We start from the raw sequence: 20,817 nt of genomic DNA on the forward strand, positions 1-20,817 counted from the left end.
AATATAGTATACTTTATATATTATATTTTAACAGCTGTTATCTTAATTTTCAATTTTTTACTTTAAATGTAATAACTTGTGTGCAAAACAGGTATGCAGATTTCAATAGAATATGATATAAAATGCTAGGCAACAGCTTATAAAATGTTATTCATTTTATTGTTAAGAAATGTTTTTGTTTGTTTGTTTGTTTTATTCTCAGAAAAATTATCTAATTCATACCGAAGTTAACGTTAACATTAAATCTAAGTTTTAACATGTGTAAGAAACTCTCTAATCTCCGGGCATCATTTATACTGTATTTTTCATCTTTATCTGATAGGCTTACATCATTGTGGAAAACTACATATCCCATGCTGCAATTTATGAGACTTTAGTGACGCACAAGCTTGACGTAGCCCGTGTTCTTTACGCAGCTAGTCGTCGGCAGTTAAAGGGTATTCCTCTGTTACACAGTAACCGCAGTATCTTCTCCACTGAATTCACCGACCTTGGGTCATTTTCAGGACAGAGGCGGTCAGAGGTAAGATGCTCCCCTTTCCTCTCCTCCTTTAAACTACAATAACTGCGCAGACCCATCAGGTTACACTGTATCATACCTGTCTAAGAGGTTTGTGAAGTCGTAGATTAAAACAGAGTGAGTACGTTCTCCAAACTGTTATTAGTTTCTGGTTGCCTGTTTTATGCTTTGACATAGTAGTACAGGCAGAAAGGCACGTACAGTGTTGAAGCTTTCATCATGACTGCGCAAAAGACACATGTTTCTGTTTTCAGATGCATGTTGGTTTTGTTAACCAAAGTCACTTTGGGACCCAACGATGTGAAAGACTGTACTGCTTAGTTTTAGTATAGGTCATTTTTGAATCACTGTTAATATTTAAAGTTTAATATAGTCTAAAATCAGATTACTTGCAGTGCACTGTGCTAAAAATGGAATTAATCACATATAATGTCTAATGGGCTGTTATTGCTCAGGCTGTACACTGTGTCCTTGAGACTGTTGTGAGTTTTGGAGACATTTGTGTTTAGAATTGTGATTGGCACTATTTGTACAATTCACTGCAATAGAGTGACATAGGTCACATAAAGCCACATAACAAGGACAAATCTGGTCTCTCTCTTCCCCTGAATGTTGAAATGGGGACAAATGTGAGTTTTATTTATTTTTCCCCCCCTGGCAGTTTACTTTGCAGGTTTGCTTGCAATTTGCTTTGTGTTAGCTCTTGGTGCAATAGTCAAGTACGTGAGTGATCCATGCAATCTAAACATCAACACTGTCTTTTGGCACTTGTGAAGGCCAAACTTGGCTGTCACTCAAGATTATTTTGAGGGCTTGTAATTATACACCAGCACTGTATGGCTATAGAAAGTCTCCATTAAAACCAGGGGGATTGTCAGTATGACAAACTCTAAAGATTGTATTGCTACTTTATAGCACTGTAATTCCCCTGGTAAAAGCTAATTCTCAAATCTTTTCTCTCTTCACAGAGTGTAGTTCTCTTTCTGTGAGATATTAAAAACAGGAAGAGGAAGCAAAGGAAGAAAGAGCACGAGTGCTGCGCCCGCAAGTTCTTTGTAGCCTGACATGCCCATGTTTCCACTGCTGCTATGGAGCACGTAACTGCTAAAGAGGAGCCGTCTGCTACGCTGATGTACCGTGTGGAACGGCCTATATTTAATGAAGGCCATATAGACTCAGAGCTTCTACATAGGAAGAAGAGAACACCTAAGTCCTGTAGACGGAGAATAGCTGAGCAGTTCTGGTAGGGTTTAAAAAAAAAAGTCTTAGATACTGATAATGAGCAATACAGTTGAAGTCAGAAGTTTACATACACTTAGGTTGAAGTCATTAAGTCTAATCTTTTAACCACTCCACAGATTTCATATTAGCAAACTATAGTTTTAGCAAGTCTTTTAGGACTTTGTGCATGACACAAGTAATTTTTCCAACAATTGTTTGCAGACAGATTGTTTCACTTTTAATTGACTATATCACAATTCCAGTGGGTCAGAAGTTTACATACACTAAGTTAACTGTGCCTTTAAGCAGCTTGGAAAATTCCAGAAAATTATGTCAAGCCTAATTTAGCTTCTTATAGGCTAATTGGAATTAATTAGAGGTGTACCTGTGGATGTATTTTAAGGCCTACCTTCAAACTCAGTGCCTCTTTCTTGACATCATGGGAAAATCAAAAGAAATCAGCCAAGACCTCAGAAAAAAAATTGTGGACCTCCACAAGTCTGGTTCATCCTTGGGAGCAATTTAAAAACGCCTGAAGGTACCACATTCATCTGTACAAACAATAGTACATATGAATAAACACCATGGGACCATGCAGCCATCATACCGCTCAGGAAGTAGACACATTCCGTCTCCTAGAGATGAACGTAGTTTGTTGCGAAAAGTGCAAATCAATCCCAGAACAACAGCAAAGGACCTTGTGAAGATGCTGTAAAAACAGGTAGACAAGTATCTATATCCACAGTAAAACGAGTCCTATATCGACATAACCTGAAAGGCTACTCGGCAAGGAAGAAGCCAATGCTCCAAAACCTCCATAAAAAAGCCAGAGTATAGTTTGCAAGTGCACATGGGGACAAAGATCTTACTTTTTGGAGAAATTTTGTTTCTGATTAAACATAAATTGAACTGTTTGGCCATAATGACCATCGTTATGTTTGAAGGAAAAAAGGTGAGGCTTGCAAGCCCAAGAACACCATCCCAACCGTGAAGCATGGTGGTGGCAGAATCATGTTGTGGGGTGCTTTGCTGCAGGAGCGACTAGTGCACTTCACAAAACAGATGGCATCATGAGGAAGGAATATTATGTGGATATATTGAAGCAACATCTCAAGACATCAGCCAGGAAGTTAAAGCTTGGTCACAGATGGGTCTTCCAAATGGACAATGACCCCAAACATACCTCCAAAGTTGTGGCAAAAATGGCTTAAGGTCAACAAAGTCAAGGTATTGGAGTGGCCATCACAAAGCCCTGACCTCAATACGATAGAAATTTCGTGGGCAAAACTGAAAAAGCGTGTGCGAGCAAGGAGTCCTACAACCTGACTCAGTTATACCAGTTCTGTCTGGAGGATTGGGCCAAAATTCCAGCAATTTATTGTGAGAAGCTTGTGGAAGGCTACCCAAAAGGTCTGACCCAAGTTAACCAATTTAAAGGCAATACTACCAAATATTAACAAAGTGTATGTAAACTTCTGACCCACTGGGAATGTGATGAAAGAAGTAAAAGCTGAAATAAATAATTCTCTCTACTATTATTCTGACATTTCACATTCTTAAAATGAAATAGTGATCCTAACTGACCTAAGACAGGGAATGTTTTCTACGATTAAATGTCAGGAATTGTGAACAACTGAGTTTAAAGGTATTTGGCTAAGATGTATGTAAACTTCTGACTTCAACTGTATATGTACAGTGGGGTTCAAAATAATGCATTCAAAATCTAGGACTCAAAATAAAAAATAAACCTGGAAATAAACAAAGGTTTAAGACTTTGTCAAATTTTAAACATTATGATGTAAAATGAATGAAACATAGTCAAGATTATGCACTCTTTGTAGGTCACTTATCAAATAAGCAAATGTGAGACTGACCTTGTAGGCTATATGTTTGTACAAAAGGTCAGAATTCCATGCTTCCATTAAAGCACTTTGGAACATTCTCAAATCATGCTGGAATAACATGGATCATCAGGTTTTGCACAAACTTGTGGAGTCCATGACTGCTTGAGTTCATGCTGTTATTAAAGAAAAAGGGAGACATTCCAAATACTAAGAAATTCTGAAATGCATGTTAATTTCTCAGTTAAAATATTTACTCAAACTGATATGCTGGTAATGTAATTTGTAAGTATTAAATCTGAAAAAATGCTAAATATAAACATTTTCACAAGTGGACCATTTTTTGAAGCCCACTGTGTGTGTGTGTGTGTGTGTGTGTGTGTGTGTGTGTGTGTGTGTGTGTGTGTGTGTGTGTGTATGTATATATATATATATATATATATATATATATATATATATATATATATATACACTGTGTATACAGTGGCAAGAAAAATATGTTTTTAAAAGGTTTGGAAGTGACTGCATTTATGTTTAAATTTGTTTTAAAATCTGGTTTGATCTTCATCTAAGTTACAATAATGAAAAAACACAATCTGTTTTAACTATTACACACAAATTACTGTATTGTTCTTGTACATCATTCAAACATTCACAGTGTAGGTTGGAAAAAGTATGTGAACCCCTAGGCTAATGGCATCAACAAAGGCTAATTAAAGTCAGCAAACCTTGCATCCAGTTAATGAAACAAGATTTGAGGTGTGGGTTATAGCTACTTTGACTTATAAAAAGCACTCAAAGATTTCGAGTTTACTATTCACTAGAAGCATCTGCTGACGTGGACCGTGCCTTGTAAAAAAAGAGCTCTCAGAAGACCTACGATCAAGTATTGTTGCTTTGCATAAAGCTGGAAAGGGTTACAAAGTTATCTTGAAGAGCTTAGATATTCATCTGTCCACAGTTAAACAAATTGTCTATAAATGGAGATGATTGGTACTGTGGGTACTCTCCCTAGAAGTGACCGTCCAGCTAAGATGACTCAAAGGGAACACAGAATGCTCAGTGAGGTAAAAAAGAACCGTAGAGTGACAGCTAAAGACTTGATGGAAACATTGGAACTGGTTAACACCTCTGTTCATGCGTCTACGGAAAACATTAAACAGCCAAGGTGTCCATGGCAGAACACCATGAAGGAAGCCGCTGCTTTCCAACAAAATCATTGCTGCGTGCCTGAAGTTTGCCAAAGACCACCTTTACACTCCAAAATGCTACTGGGAAAAGATTTTATGGACTGATGAAAACAAGGTTGAATTGTTTGGGAAGAACACAGAGCACTACGTACAGTATGGCGTAAAAAGGGAACCGCATACCAACATGAAAACAACATCCCAACAGTAAAATACGGTGAAGAGAGCATCATGATTTGGAGCTGCTTTCCTGCTTTGGGGACTGGACCACTTTCCATCATTGAGGGAAAGATGAATTCCCATGTTTATCAAGATATCCTACAGTATAATGTCAGGGTGGCTGTGCGCCAGCTGAAGCTCAGTGGAAGTTGTGTGAAAACATCGAAGTAAATCCACTACAGAATGGCTTCAAAAAAGAAGCCTCCACCTTTTGGAGTGATCCAGTCAGCCCAGACCTTAACCCGATATTATAAGTGTAATTGTTATATAATTGTTATTTATATAAAAGGGTTCACATATTTTGTTCTTGCCACTGTGTATATACACCGATCAGCCACAACATTAAAACCACCTGCCTAATATTGTGTAGGTCCCCTCGTGCCACCAAAACAGCACCAACCCGCATCTTAGACGAGCTGGTACACAATATTAGGCAAGTGGTTTTAATGTTGTGGCTGATCGGTGTGTGTGTATATATATATATATATATATATATATATATATATATATATAATATTTGCATTGTGTTTTAGCTATATACCTTGTTTTTTACTTGATACTATTATTTGATACTATAATTATACAGAATTGTGACTAAACGAACAGAATGGCTTTCACAGCTGTATTTGTGAACAAACTGTAATTATTGTATTAGTTTCGAGTCTTATCTGAACCTGGAAATACCTCATAAAATTAGCATTGACTGATAAAACAACCATTTGACTAAGTAAACAACCCTTTGTTATTTATGACAGTCTTCCTTATATTACACACCTTACTTATGATATTGCAGTACTACTAGTATTACACACCAATATAAAGTGACATATTTTAATTAAATCTGTTAAACCTGCCCTTCCCAGTCTAAGTCCGATACAGAGGTGACTCAGTTTTCTTTAAAGAAACATAATAACCGTAATTTCTCTCTTGTATTTCAGCTGTTCATCTGGAAAAGCCAAATCTGTTGCACTTAGTTTTCTGCCCATTATAACATGGCTGCCATCATATCCACTGAAGAAATACCTGTTTGGGGACATAGTTTCTGGCATCAGCACAGGTGTAATGCAGCTACCTCAAGGTAAGATGATTTTGATTACTGTTTATTATTATAAAAAATAAAAAATAAAAAATCTTGTGTGTGTTGGATAGGATAGGATAGATACTTCATTGATCCTGTGTGAGAAATTGGGGTGCATTAGCAGCCAGACAACAGCTGTACAGTATGCAGAAAGTACCACATGTAATACAATAAGTACAGGACATTAGAAGGTAAACATTCATAATGGGGTTCAGCTGGACTAGACACACCGAGGCCTGATTACTGCCAGCCCTGTTCAATCAAATCAACACCTAAATAGAACTTTTTCATCTGCATGAAGTTGGCTAAAAGGTCTCACCCAGTAGCACACTATCCCAAGGTTGAAAGAAATTCCAGAAATGATGAGGAAAAAGGTGATTGAAATACATCAGTCTGGGAAGGGTTACAAAGCTATTTAAAAGGCTCTGGGACTCCAAAGAACCACAGTGAGAGCCATTATCTCCAAATGGAGAAAACTTGGTACAGTAGTGAACCTTCCCAAAAGTGTCCGACCTTCCAAAATTCCTCCAAGAGCACAGCGACAACTCATCCAGGAAGTCTCAAAAAAGGCAAGGACAACATCCAAGAAGAACATTAAGGCTCATCTGAATTTTGCCAAAACACACCTTGATGATTCTCAAACCTTTTGGGAGAATGTTCTGTGGACTGATGAGTCGAAAGTGGAACTGTTTGGAAGACAGGGGTCCCGTTACACCTGGCGCAGATCAAACACAGAAACCACAAAAAAGAACATCATACCTACGGTCAAACATGGTGGTGGTAGTGTGATGGTGTGGGGATGCTTTGCTACTTCAGAGCCAGGGCAACTTGCAATAAATGAGGCAAACATGAATTATGCTCTCTACCAGAAAATCCTAAAGGAGAATGTCCTGAACAGTCTGTGAGTTGAAGCTTAAGCGCAACTGGAATATGCAACAAGACAATGATCCAAAGCATAGGAGTAAGTCCACCTCTGAATGGCTCAAAAGAAGCAAAAGTTTTGGAGTGGCCTAGTCAAAGTCCTGACTTGAACAGATTGAAATGCTGTGACAGGACCTTAAACGGGCAGTTCATACATGAAAACCCTCCAATATGGCTGAACTAAAGCAGTTCTGCAAAGAAGAGTGGGCCAAAATTCCACCACAGCTTTGTGAAAGACTGATCTCCAGTTTTTGGAAGTGCTTGGTTGCAGTTGTTGCTGCTAAAGGTGGCACAACCAGCTATTAAGTTTAAGGGGGCAGTTAGTTTTTCACATTGGTGATATAGGTATTGGATAACTTTTGTCAAAAAAAAAAAAAAAAAAAAATGTATTTTTGTGTTTACTCAGGTTGCCTTTGTTTTATGTTATATCTCTTTTGAAGATCTAAAACAATTTAGTATGAAAAATATTTAAAAAAAAATAGAAGAAATCAGGAAGGGAGCAAATACTTTTTCACAGCACTGTATCTATTGCACCTTATTAAAAACTGATTTTCTCTCTTTCTCTGTTCCACACATTCAACAGGTCTTGCTTATGCGATGTTGGCAGCTGTTCCCCCAGTGTTTGGGTTATATTCATCTTTTTATCCGGTCCTGTTATACACATTTTTTGGTACCTCCAGACATATATCAGTAGGTGAGGCTCACTGACGTTCATAAAATGCTAAGTCATTGTTATTAAGCAAAGCATAATAAGCTTGATTTAGTTTGACAAGACCCTGTTTACACCTAATATTAAGATCCATCACGGGTAATCCAATCAAAAGTGGTCAGGCGAGACAGATCGCCATTTACACCTGGTCGTAACATTTTTATTGTGATTGGATTTCAAGGGGAGGGTCTCTAAATTTAATGAGTGCATAGAAACTTACTATGTCAGTGTGTAATAGCATGTTGATACAGCACAAAATAAAAAAAAAGAAGTAAACAAAAACAGAGAAAAAACTAACACACTTTTTATCCCATATATACTTTCACTTAAATCTAACCACAAACATGATGTTATATTACTTGAGTACCTGTTTTGATTTAACTTCAGATGCACATTTTTTCACATAATCTGTCACTGCATGTTGATATCAGGCAAACTGGAGAAGTTTTACACTACTATTTAGAGGTCAACTGATAGTGGATTTTGCAGATATAGATAATTAAGGTGGTAGAATCAGCTGATAGTTGTTTAAAAAGTCATTCCATACTATGACGGGCACAGACACAGAGGCTAAAAGAGTCCAAAATGAATAAAAATCCCAAATGCAGTTTATTGTGCATCCAAAATCTTAATAATGACCAGAGAAAATGAAGATTTGGTGCATAACGCAGGAATTTTAAATATAAACAAGCCCAAAATAAAAAGTATTATGAAATGACGGAGCCTTGGCTTTGTTACAATGCTCTATATGTAAGTATTAACCAAATTAAGCTTTTTATAGCCTATATATTCACCAGATGAGTTTTTTATATTATTATTCACAAGATATGAAGTATTTGCTGACAGGGGACGTTCCCATGGTCGGTAAAACGATATATTGGTCTACCTCTACCACTGTTTACACTAAAAATGTGATGTGGTCACATATGTTTTCAACAACCCCGAATGTCATTTGTGTGAGCCTGTTTACATCTGTATTTAGCTCTGTCCACTTGTGATCAGATCATTCTAAACTGATCTTAATACCAGGTGTAGCAGCCATATCAACCTGTAGCTCAAGACCAGTTGCCCACTGAAGCTAAGCAGGGTTGAGCCTGGTTTGTACCTGGATGGGAGACCTCCTGGGGAAACTAGGTTTGCTGCTGGAAGAGGTATTAGGGAGGCCAACAGGGGTGCTCACACTGTGGTGTGTGTGGGTCCTAATGCCCTAGTATAGTGACGGGGACACTATACTGTAAAAAGGCACTGTCCATCAGATGAGATATTAAACTGAGGTCCTGACTCTCTGTGGTCATTAAAAATACTAGAACACTTCTTGTAAAAAGTAGGGGTGTAACCCTGGTGTCCTGGCTAAATTCCCCCATTGGCCCATCTCAATCACGGCCTCCTAATAATCCCATCCACTAATTGGCTCTAACTCTACTCTCTCCTCTCCACCAATATAGCTGGTGTGTGGTGAGCATAATGGCGCACTATGGCCGCCATCGCATCAGCCAGGTGGATGCTGCACACTGGTGGTAGTTGAGGAGAGTCCCCTGTTCACTGTGTAAAGCGCTTTGAGTGTACTGTCAGAAAAAGTGCTATATAAATGTAACGTTCATTCAGGTGTAAATGGGGCCTGAAATCCTTATTCTGTTTTTCCCAGGGCCCTGTCTTCCCTGAACTCTGGGGTCCTGTGGTGTAGTACCATCAGTCAGTTTTCCATGGTCACTGCCAAGTGTACAGGTTGATGTTACCAAGGTTGCTCTCATTGCAATGCTCTGTATTTCGGAAGTGGAAAAGGAGAGCAGGGAAACTCTTGCACCACTGCATTTCTAAGAACTTTATTAGTGGTGGTCCGGACATTATTGTACTTTTTTATGAGTGGATAAATGTCCCGCAGTGTTATTTTTGTCTCCTGTTTAAGATGTTCTTCAAACCCTCAGAGATCTCTGCAGGTTATTGAAAACACCACAGTGAAAATAGATCAAAGGTTCAAAAGTCAAAGAGTTGTTGCTTCAATATATTGCTACTTGGCCTCTGTGGTTAGGAGAGGGAGAGAGAGGGCACTAATCCAAGTGTGGGGTAAGATTCTGCTGCACAGAGGCATCCTATCATTCTGTCTCCTGTTTAAACAACAGTCACACTCTGTCCCTGTATGGTGTACTAGCAACAAAAAAACAGATCCAGTTGCAGAGGGCCTTATCTAGATTGATAGCCAAGGTGGAGCTCAGTAAACTTACATAAATAAACTGGGACATATTTGCAACACTCCATGATGATGCCACTCGGCCACCACATATTGTTTACCTATGAGTGCAAGAGTGACTACAACACCTGTTTCTTTATTTATGTTAAGTTTTTAAATGATAAAACCATAGGTATAAAGATATAGTATTCAAAATTAATACAAGAAAGTGTTTTGACTCATTCTTGTTATCAGTCTTTGTGGAACATGTTCATATGGTTACTTTGCTAGAGCGCGTGAATGAACGAGGAGGACTGACTTCCTACATCCACTAAAATGATCTTGACCAGTTGGATAAATCCAAACATGTCTAATAAAAGTGAAATTAGTTCTAAGGAAAGGTATAGTATTATTTGTTCGCAGATGCCACTTGATTTGATATTTGAAGTCTAGTGCAATAAAATTGTGATTTAAGTGTTCAGATACTTTTCAGGGAAAACCAATGACATCAAACAGCTACAATTATTTGAGATCCATGCTAAAAACTTTAGTACATGGTATGTTTAAAAGTGCTATACCTTCTGAAGGTCATTAAAAGGCAAATTGTTGTTTCTGTATTCTTGCAGGCACATTTGCAGTAATAAGTCTGATGATTGGGGGGGTTGCTGTCAGGGAGGCCCCAGACTCCATGTTTGCAGTCAATGGGACCAACACATCACAGATTGTGAATTTTGAGGCACGTGATGCCAGGAGAGTGGAGGTGGTTGTAGCTCTTACAACGCTAGTAGGAATCATTCAGGTGGGCCACTGTCTGATCATCTTAAAAGAATATTCCAGGTTCAATACAAGTTAAGCTCAATCCACAGCATTTGTGGCATAATGTTGATTTGCCCAAAAAAAATAATTTCCACTCGTCCCTCCATTTCTGTAAAAAAAGCAAAAATTGAGGTTACAGTGAGGTACTTACAATGGAAGTGAATGTGGCAAGTTTTTGGAGGGTTAAAAGACAGAAATGTGAAGCTTATAGTTTTATAAAATCACTTGCATTAGTTCTTCTGTTTTAACTCATGTATTATTTTAGCTGTAAAGTTGTTTAAATCATCATTTTAGGGTTTGTTGACATTGCATCGTCATGGCAACAAAGTTGTCAAATGAGATATAACTTTACGCAGAAAAGGTTAGTAAGCGATTTGATCACACTAGATCATGTTAACACGCATATTGTTTACGTCTTCTGGCTATACTTTTAAAACAGTGAGTATTTTCACGTTTATGGATTGGCCTCATTTACTTCCATTGTAAGTGCCTCACTAGTTTTTTTTTTTTGTTTTTTTTTATAAGACAAAATAATTTTTTGTGGTAATCAATATTATGCCACAAATGCTGTTGACTGAACTTAACTTGTATTGAACCCGGAATAATCCATTAAACCCATTACAATGAGTTTAGAATCTTATTATATAATTTGAAGGAATTAAATATATATATATATTTTTATTGATTTATTTTAGTATTTCAGTCTTGAAATGCTATTTTGATTCTAATTTGTCCCATTTGGACTGTTAATTTCCCCACCACAAATGTAGTTGTCATAATTAGGATATTTTATGCTCTTCTGTATGGGCAATATATGAGGTTGTTCTATAGTTTTATTCATGCAAGTCAATTGCCAACCGATAAAGGCATGTTTATGATATCACTCCACCTTATGCAGACAGATCACCAGAGATACAAATTCTTAGTCACTTTCTCAGAACACGGTGTGCTGCAGTGTATGCTAACTGAAATCAAAATAAGCACTTCATATTGCAAGCTACAATGGCAACTTGGTCAGCTTTGTACAGAAATGCTGTGTTTTGTGCAAGAACAAGGTTCCATATAATGTTACCGCAAACCTATTAAAGCAAGTTAATGAGATACATTACAACCATATTATGCAGGCCTACATAGTGTTTAAAATAGACACCTTAGATGGAATACTGTAAACCTGCTAACCACATCCTTCAAGATGATTCTCAATTTACTATGGCCCAAGGTATTTTCAGAAAGAGATTTGAAACACTGTTGTGTTCTGATCCTCTGTAGTTTGTTCTGGGTCTGCTAAGATTCGGCTTTTTGGCAATCTACTTGACTGAGCCATTGGTGCGAGGTTTCACCACAGCTGCCGCTGTGCACGTCTCAGTCTCACAGCTCAAGTACCTGCTGGGAGTGCACACAGCACGCTTCAATGGGCCTCTCTCTGTCCTTCATGTGAGTAAGCTTTGACCCTCTGAAAACTTCAGGGTGTCTGTTTTGTTATGTGACACTGTCACACTACATGTTTCAAATTTCTTCATAAACACTTTGCTTTCCTATTGCTTAACTTGCTATATTTTCAAAGGAACTTGAACTACATTAATTGAATTAGATGAATGGATAAAGGTCAAGCTTGTCTTTCCATCCATTTATTTTCCCCCAGAGTCTTGATGCTGTCTTCAGGAACATTGCAAGCACTAATGTTGCCACTCTTATTATTGGACTGGTGTGTTCTGTCTTCCTGTACGCTGTGAAAGATCTCAATGAGCGCTTCAAAAAGAAGCTACCTATCCCTATCCCTGGAGAGATCATAGTGGTAAAACTTTTAAAGCCATTTCCAGGAAACACTGTGCTCACATGTGTACTCAAAATCTCATGGTGTAAATGTGCAGTGTATGAAAGTCAATATGCATGTGGTTCTTCGAAGGTAATTGTCTCCACTGGGATCTCGTATGGGATGACTATGTCTGAAAACTATGGTGTAAAAGTTGTGGGAGAAATTCCGACTGGGTAAGATCATGCAGTGATGAGCCTTGCTTAAAACTGAAGTGTGTAATTTTTTTTCTCTGTTAAAATATTTTCTCCTTTCCCAGCTTAATGTGCTGAGGCAACCAAAAGTAAGCCATTTGTAGACTGACTTCCACATAAAGTGTAAACATGGCATCTCTGTGGTGATATTAAAACTATGCTTTGTTTAGTTTGAGTATTCCAACTAGCCCAACACTGAAAATTGGAGTTTGGGGTGGGACTATCTGTATGACTGACTTTTTTGCAAATCCGTTTGGTTATGCTAGTGGCGCAGAATTTACACTCTTCATTGTTAAATATACTGGCCTGTTTACATTTTTAACAGGTTTACATTTTCAACTTTTTTAAGGTTGCTGCCACCCAAGATTCCAGACTTCTCAGTATTGCCAAACCTCTTCACAGATGCCATAGCTATAGCTGTTGTTGGGTTCTCGATTGCAATCTCACTAGCCAAAACCTTTGCTCTGAAGCATGGCTACAGTGTGGATGGAAACCAGGTAGAGAATAATGAACTAAAATTTGTACATTTCAAAATTCGCCCTTGTATCTAAAGTTCTTCATGTGTACCTTCAATCTTTACAAGGTAAATACATTCTGTGCTTCTCGGATACAGTGACGCACCATTTAGAAAGTTTATGGCTTTGACTCCATAGTTACTTTGTGATTTGCTATTTAACAGCTCGCTTTGTCCAAAGTGACTTATGTTACACTAATTATAGGGATTGTACATCTGGGGCAACATAGGGTGAAGTGTCATGCCTTATTGAACAACGATAATAGAGAAGGATTGTGACCTTAGTAACTCGCCAGTTACCCTATTTGTGGCTGAAACTTTGTGTGAGCAGCCAAGATCCTCAAATAGGATAGGTTACCAATCTTTACTCAATGAACTACCAGACATTAACTAAATAGCATGCATGAACCCCCTTTCATATAGAGAACCAGGGAGATAGACTATATACAGGATAGTATACTAACACACTACTCTTACTGTCTCTGCAGGATGTGTAGTATTTATTCTCTGCACATTATGTACAATTTTAAGCATAGAATACACTAATTACCTACTAGATTTGGGGTAGTGTGCAATAAACATCAGATTATGTGCTAACAAAAGACATTTCTACACTAAATTGAACTAAAATAACTTAAACATGGTAAATAACTCAAAATAACAAATATATAAAATCACTATTTTAAATTAATTAGAATTCTACTGATTTGAAATGTTTATGGTTGCCAAATGCATGCTGTTTCACTTTAAAAAACAATTCAGTATACAGTGTATATTGTGCAGTAATTTGCTAGTAGGAAGCTAGTATTCCATTATGGAATACCCTTAAAGGTGCTATATGTAGTATTTTTACTGTACTAAATCATAAAAGGACCATAATATGTCATTAGAGAATTAGGAAACATGCTAAATTGAAAAACTGGCTTCTCCGATAACAATGCTACAGCCAGTATATTCTACTTACCACCTTTAAACTTGTTTAAAACCACAGCTTTTTTTAAATAGTGTGGCCTGATGCACTCATTTTGTGTTCATGTGATTGTAGGAGCTCATAGCGCTGGGGCTTTGTAACTTTTTGAGTTCATTCTTCCACACGTTCGTTGTAACTGCCTCAATGTCTCGTAGCCTGGTACAGGAAAGCACAGGAGGACATACTCAAGTAAGAGAAACACACTCATATAAGTATACTAATGTGTTGTACAGGTAGCAAATATGCATTGACGAATACATTTGATGATTGCATTTATATAATCATGCATTATGAATGTGTCCTTTTCCTTATACGGAGTGTCCTTTTGCTAATGACTAGCTGCATTAATGTTGTAAAACTGTAAAGATAAGATAAGACAGTTAATGTGTGTGTGTCTGCAGATTGCAGGGTTCTTGGCATCCATACTCGTGCTACTGGTGGTGGTGGCCATTGGGTTTGTCTTTCAGCCATTACCTACAGTAAGTGAAGAGTTGGAATATGGCTCTGCTAACTGTACTTAGAAACTAGTCATGGAGCCCTTAGTTTCATAAAAAGTAGTGTAATGTATTTGATAAAATGAAATGTAGTTTGTTCTGGTCCTCTAATCTGACTGGGCTAGCCTCGTTCCAAAAGAGCTGATATTTAGTAAAACTATTTTTGTCAGTGGAGCAAATATAGACAAAATAACTAGCTATATTGTGTTTAAAATGTAAATTACTTTTACTATTTGCTTTTAGAACTGGTGAGGTTAGGGCTGTGTAAAAGCAAGGTCACACTCGTGCTTATCGTCATGCTGATATTTAGTGCAAAAGCACTCTTGCAATTTTTTCTTAAGAACATCATAAAATAAAGACTCAGAATGTTTGGCATTTCTAGGGAGGCACAAAGGACAGTCTGATTTATGTTACCAAAGCCCTCTTGGCCAGAGGTCGACCGATATATCGGTTTTACCAATTAACTGGTTCCAATAGTTGCTTTTTGGAACTATTGGTTATCGGCAAAAATTGCCACCGATAGTTGCTTTTTGGTGTAACGGGGTTCAGGATGGGCAAGGAGGAGGCGGGAACCAGCAGAACAGTCAACATAACTTTAATGACATAAATTAACTTAAACATAAACACACCGACATACACACAGCGGCTGCGTGTGTCTCTCTCTCTCTCTCTCTCTCTCTCTCTCTCTCTCTCTCTCTCGAACTGGCGCCTCCGGCTTGTCTTTTTCCCCCTTCTGGCTGATTAGGACAATTCAGCGCTGGGCTGCGTCCTCACGGCCTGACCACGCTCTCCTCCTTGTCACAATAGGCTACAAAAAGCTTAATTTGGTAAATATTTACATAAACAGCATTGTAACAGAGCCAAGACTCTGTCAACTACACTGTTTATGAACTAATTCATGATTAGTAATGCAAAATATTATTTAAAAAAAGACCCATATGACAATTGACATGAATGATGATTTACTGTATATTATTTACTGCTCATACTATATTTTATTAGGCTATTTGACAATGTTTACTTTATAGTGATTCTATTGTGCGAGCAAGGAGGCCCACAAACCTGACTCGGTTATACCAGTTCTGTCTGGAGGAATGGGCCAACTTATGGAAGCTTGTGGAAGGCTACCCAAAACATTTGACTCAAGTTAAACAATTTAAAGGCAATGATACCTATGTTAACTTCTGACCCACTGGGAATGTGATGAAAGAAATAAAAGCTGAAATAAATCATTCTCTCTACTATTATTCTGACATTTCACATTCTTAAAATAAAGTAGTGATCCTAACTGACCTAAGACAGGGAATGTTTTCTACGATTAAATGTCAGATATGTAAAATGAAGTGTATGTAAACTTCAACTGTATATATTTGAAAACTGTATTTTGTGTTTACTCAGGTTGCCTTTGTTTTATGTTATATCTCGTTTGAAGATCTGAAAAAATTTAGTATGAAAAATACACAGGAAGAAATCAGGAAGGGGGCAAATACTTTTTCACACCACTGTAATTAAAAGTACAACGTTAAGCACCAAATCTTTTTTTTTTTCTGGTTATCATATAAAAAAAAACATGCATCTGGGAGTTTACTTATTTTGGACTCTTGCAACCTCTATGTCTGTGCCCGTCATCGTAATGAAAGACTAAGTAAATGTTTTAACATTCACAAAAAAAAAACAACAAAAAAAAATATTTTAAAATCTATCGGCTGATAAATCTCTTATCTGCCTTTTTCACCACCTTTGTTATCGGTATCGGCAAAATCCACTGTCGGCCAACCTCTACTCTTGGCACAACATAAAGATTCTTAGTGCAAGAAAGCAAAGTTCAGAAATCAGATGAAGTTAATTTAATGGTGTCTTTTTTTACTTTCATTAGACTGTGTTGGCTGCTATCATCATGGTCAATCTCCTGGGAATGTTTAAGCAAATAAGAGACATTCCTGCATTATGGAGAACCAGCAAGATTGAATTGGTAAGTGCAAAAGGCATTTTTTTTTATTTAGTTGTGTCCAACATCCAATTACACCCTGCTGTTCTTTTGATTGCCATCAACTCATGTTTTAGCCTGTTAATGAAATTGATAAACCTCTCTGAAGGGCTTTTGAAAAGGCATCGCAAATATTTTACAACGTTCTGAACTTTCCACTCAATAAACTTTATTATTCTGTTAATGTGTTTGGGTTATGTTTTGGGACATGATGAAATATAGTTCTTTTATTGTTAATAATAGCTGGCTTGTTTTTTTCAGGCAATTTGGCTGGTGTCCTTTTTTGCATCCGTTCTCCTGGGATTGGATTATGGGCTAGTGGTTGCCATGGGCTTTGCCATATTCACAGTTATTTACAGAACACAGCGGTAAAACACAGTCACATTCTGCTCCGATGCAAATTGATGCAAAACACATAGATATTTTACATAATAGATTGATTGATTTATTTTTTTACCTAAGAAATAAGCCTATAAAAGTATATTATATTTTTATTGGATAATAAAACCTGAAATGTTTTTTACTACTTTATATTTCTGTTTATCCAGTAGATTTTAATGTCTTTAGTGTTTGGATTAATAATTACAATATTAGATTTTCATATATAGAAATACATTTGTTGCTTGAGTGTCTTCAGCTTTTCAACCTTGTAAGGTTATGTAATATTCCTTTGTTGCAAAAGGAAATGTCTAATTCTGAACTGATCCTTTCATTCTAGCCCTAAAAATGTTATCCTTGGACAAATCCAAGATACAGGACTGTACTTTGACATAGATGAATATGAAGAGGTAAGACACGTTACTGTAAACTTAATTAGTCTCATGAACAAGATTTTGTATTGTACAGTATTTATTATATAGTAGACAATGAAGCCTTAGAAAAATAGGCTATATTTGCATTTTTTAATCAGTTAGTAATAGTATTTAGCAACTTCTTTTTGTTACAAGTGACTTGCTGAATATGGATTGCAAAGACTTCACATACGAGACTGTGATCACGTTAACTAGTCTCCTCTTGTGACTGAACTTCTTACCATTGCATTAGTAACCCAGATCCTAAACTTTAGACTATCCCTTTCCAAAACGATGCTGTTCTCAGCTTTTCTAAGTCACATACACCCAATTAGGCCTGATTTAATCCAGGCCTAATTTTTTCCCACAATCTTTGTCCTCCTATCTGTTCCGTTTGTTCTCTTGCTTAAGGCTCAGGAATGCTCAGGGATTAAGATTTTTCAGTCCAATACCTCCATCTACTTTGCAAACAGTGACCTGTATGTGAGCGCCCTCAAGGCAAAGGTGAGCATAAATGCTGAGCATATGACTAACTTGTAGTGATTTAGACACAAAGAACATATTTTGCCTTTTTACTAATATTTAACTCTTCTGTTCTTGAGTATGATTTGTATATTGTATGGCGAAAAAAAATGAACAGCAGGTGTTTGGCCTTAAAGTTTTGTATGTTGTACAGACATGATAGTTCTGTTATTCTATACATTTTATTTTTTGCACTTACAGACTGGAGTTGACCCCGCACAACTTCTCTCTGCCAGAAAGTCACAGCTAAAATATGCGAAAAGAGAGACCAGAGGGAAGAAGAGCGTAAACCACGGTTCTCCTTCGAAGAAAAATGCTGTTGTTTTATTGGTATGAATAAGGGATAGTTCACCCATAAATCTGTCATCATTTTCTCACCCTAAGGTTGTTTCAAACCAGTATGACTTTCTTTCATCTGTAGAACACATAAGGAGATATTAGGCTGCATGTTAGCCTCAATCACCATTCACTTACATTGCATCTTTTGTCCATATGATAAAAGTGAATGGTGACTGAGGCTGTCATTCTGCCAAGCATCTCCTTTTGTTTTCTTCCATGGAAGAAAGAAAATTAAGGGGTTTGTGTAAGATGACAGAATTTGCATTTGTGGTTGAACTGTCCTTGTAATGCAATCGGTCTTTGACCTTGTCAATGAAGTCTTATCCTTTACACAAATATTTGAAACTCAGCAGGGACTTGATGTTGTTCCAGATTACTCAATTCTGTTGAACATAATGGTTTTCGCCTATGGCATTTTTCCACTGCATGACTGCATTTGATCGCAGGGCTAATGTCATTTAAGATCTATACATACGTTTTATGTGTTGTAACTTCTTGTATGAATATGAGTCAGCCTCTCCTGGTAAAGGGGTGATTTAGTGATGCAAGGTTTCTCCCTATGATAAACTCTGTGTGATAAAATGTTGTATTGTACCATAACAGGATATGGAGCTGGGTGTCACTCATGAGGTGGTGTCTGGGGAAAATGAACAGATGGATGTATATACTAATGGACAGATGACAGAGACCCACACTGAGTCAGAATCTGAGGATGATTATTTCCTGCAGCGTCTAACACCCATTCACTTCATCATACTGGACTTTACCCCTGTTAACTTTATTGACTCTGTAGGGGCCAAAACTATGAAATCAGTAAGCTTACAGCTCTTATTCTCAATGACGACATCACACCATTAGTGAAATAAGAGTCTGTGTGAAAACAGAGCATTGAAATCTAAATTTTAAGTGGCTCTGACTGGTTAAAGAATAGCCCAAAAATGAAATTTCTGTCATTATTTAATGACCATCATGTTGTTCCAAATTTGTTTGCTGTTATTTTTACTGTGGAACCCAAAAGGTTTTTTTTTTAAGAATGGTCAGGCAGCTTTTTTTGATACAACAACAATTTGTGACCATGACTGTCTAGCTCCAAAAATGGCAAAAAAACACCCTACAATTACTGAAAAAATAGTCCATACGACTCTGTTTTTTGAAGCCATATGATAGTTTGTGAGCTGGAGCTCAGAATTCTCATTTGCACTTGTGTTCAAGTCAAACTTGGTGCCATTAGACTTGTCAGCCAGGTTTGATGTCATTGACACCAAACCCCATGGCCTTGTGTGTGTGTTTAACTGAATGCGGAATTACCAAAATTTCTTATTTTGAAATAACCAGAATTTCTCCTTTTGTGTCATACGGAAAACATTAACAGCATACGGGTTTGGAATGACATGAGGGTGAGTAAATATTCCTATAAAAGTGATAGTTCACCCAAAAATGAAATTTCTCTCATCATTTACTCACCCTCATGCCATCCCAGATGTTTATGACTTACTTTCTTCTGCTGAACACAAACAAAGATTTTTAGAAGAATATCTCAGCTCTGTTGGTCCATACAATGCAAGTGGATGGTGACCAGAAGTTTGAAGTTTAAAAAAGCATATAAAGGCAGCATAAAAGTAAAGACAATAAGACTCCAGTGATCTTCCGAAGCGATATGATATGTGTGGGTGAGAAACAGATCAATATTTAAGTCATTTTTATTATAAATCTACACTTTCACATTCTTCTCTTTTTTTTTTTAATGGGGGAGATTCACTTTCTTTGTGCATATCGTCACCTACTGGTCAGGGAGAATAATTTATAGTAAAAAAGTACTTCAATATCTGTTTCTCACCCACAGCTATCATATGGCTTAAGAAGACATGCATATGTAGATTTAACCACTCGTATGTATACATTTTATACTGTCTTTATATGCTTTTTGCACCTTCAAAGTTCTGGCCACCATTTACTTGCATTGTATGGACCAACAGAGCTGAGATATTCTTCTAAAATCCCATCTGGGATGGCATGAGGGTGAGTAAATAAAATAATTTTTATTTTTGGGTGAACTAGCCCTTTAAGGCTGCCATTATTATTTGAAAAATACTGATCTACCAAAGATCCTTTACTAAACACGTGTAGAAGAGACAATATTGAGGTTTGATGATCTGAATGATTATTCTTTGTCCTGCAGGTGATCAAGGAGTTTGCAACAGTGGATGTGAAAGTTGTCCTTGCTGGATGTAGCAGTGAGTATAATTAATGGAATTTAGAGTAATGCAATTAAATGAATGTAATGAAATTGAAAGAATGTCAGCATGCTAAACTCTTCAAAGAGAGTTTATATGATTGCTCTAGTTGAGGTTCTACACAAAGCTCCTCTTTTCCTCATCTGATACATTTGTTGCATGTGGGGCAACATCTCCATCTAGAGTTTAAACTTGTAAAGAGAGGATGACATTTGGACCATTCAAGCTTGACTTTAGTTAATCGTGAAATGTTAAGTCTTTTCTAAGGTCTCTGTAAGAC

General features: G+C 37.2%; 1 protein-coding gene across 2 annotated transcripts in view; it reads left to right on the top strand.

Moving 5' to 3' along the window:
• The first annotated feature begins 383 nt into the window (after positions 1-383).
• LOC127434848 (prestin-like) overlaps positions 384-20,817 on the top strand; it is a 230,607-nt gene continuing 210,173 nt past the window's right edge. For both annotated transcript variants that reach the window (XR_007896101.1, XM_051687869.1), the window contains exons 1-18: positions 384-523; positions 1,489-1,763; positions 5,927-6,066; positions 7,571-7,681; positions 10,490-10,662; positions 11,949-12,113; positions 12,322-12,474; positions 12,586-12,668; positions 13,036-13,183; positions 14,246-14,359; positions 14,572-14,649; positions 16,541-16,636; positions 16,913-17,019; positions 17,370-17,439; positions 17,854-17,946; positions 18,166-18,294; positions 18,907-19,116; positions 20,483-20,537. Coding sequence is in view for 1 of the 2 variants with exons in the window: in XM_051687869.1 (XP_051543829.1) it covers positions 1,609-1,763; positions 5,927-6,066; positions 7,571-7,681; positions 10,490-10,662; positions 11,949-12,113; positions 12,322-12,474; positions 12,586-12,668; positions 13,036-13,183; positions 14,246-14,359; positions 14,572-14,649; positions 16,541-16,636; positions 16,913-17,019; positions 17,370-17,439; positions 17,854-17,946; positions 18,166-18,294; positions 18,907-19,116; positions 20,483-20,537 (2,080 nt within the window). In the remaining variant the exon portion in view is untranslated. The remainder of the gene's footprint in view (positions 524-1,488; positions 1,764-5,926; positions 6,067-7,570; positions 7,682-10,489; positions 10,663-11,948; positions 12,114-12,321; positions 12,475-12,585; positions 12,669-13,035; positions 13,184-14,245; positions 14,360-14,571; positions 14,650-16,540; positions 16,637-16,912; positions 17,020-17,369; positions 17,440-17,853; positions 17,947-18,165; positions 18,295-18,906; positions 19,117-20,482; positions 20,538-20,817) is intronic.

The sequence above is a fragment of the Myxocyprinus asiaticus genome, chromosome 45 (assembly GCF_019703515.2).
Source record: "Myxocyprinus asiaticus isolate MX2 ecotype Aquarium Trade chromosome 45, UBuf_Myxa_2, whole genome shotgun sequence".
Lineage (NCBI taxonomy): Eukaryota > Metazoa > Chordata > Actinopteri > Cypriniformes > Catostomidae > Myxocyprinus > Myxocyprinus asiaticus.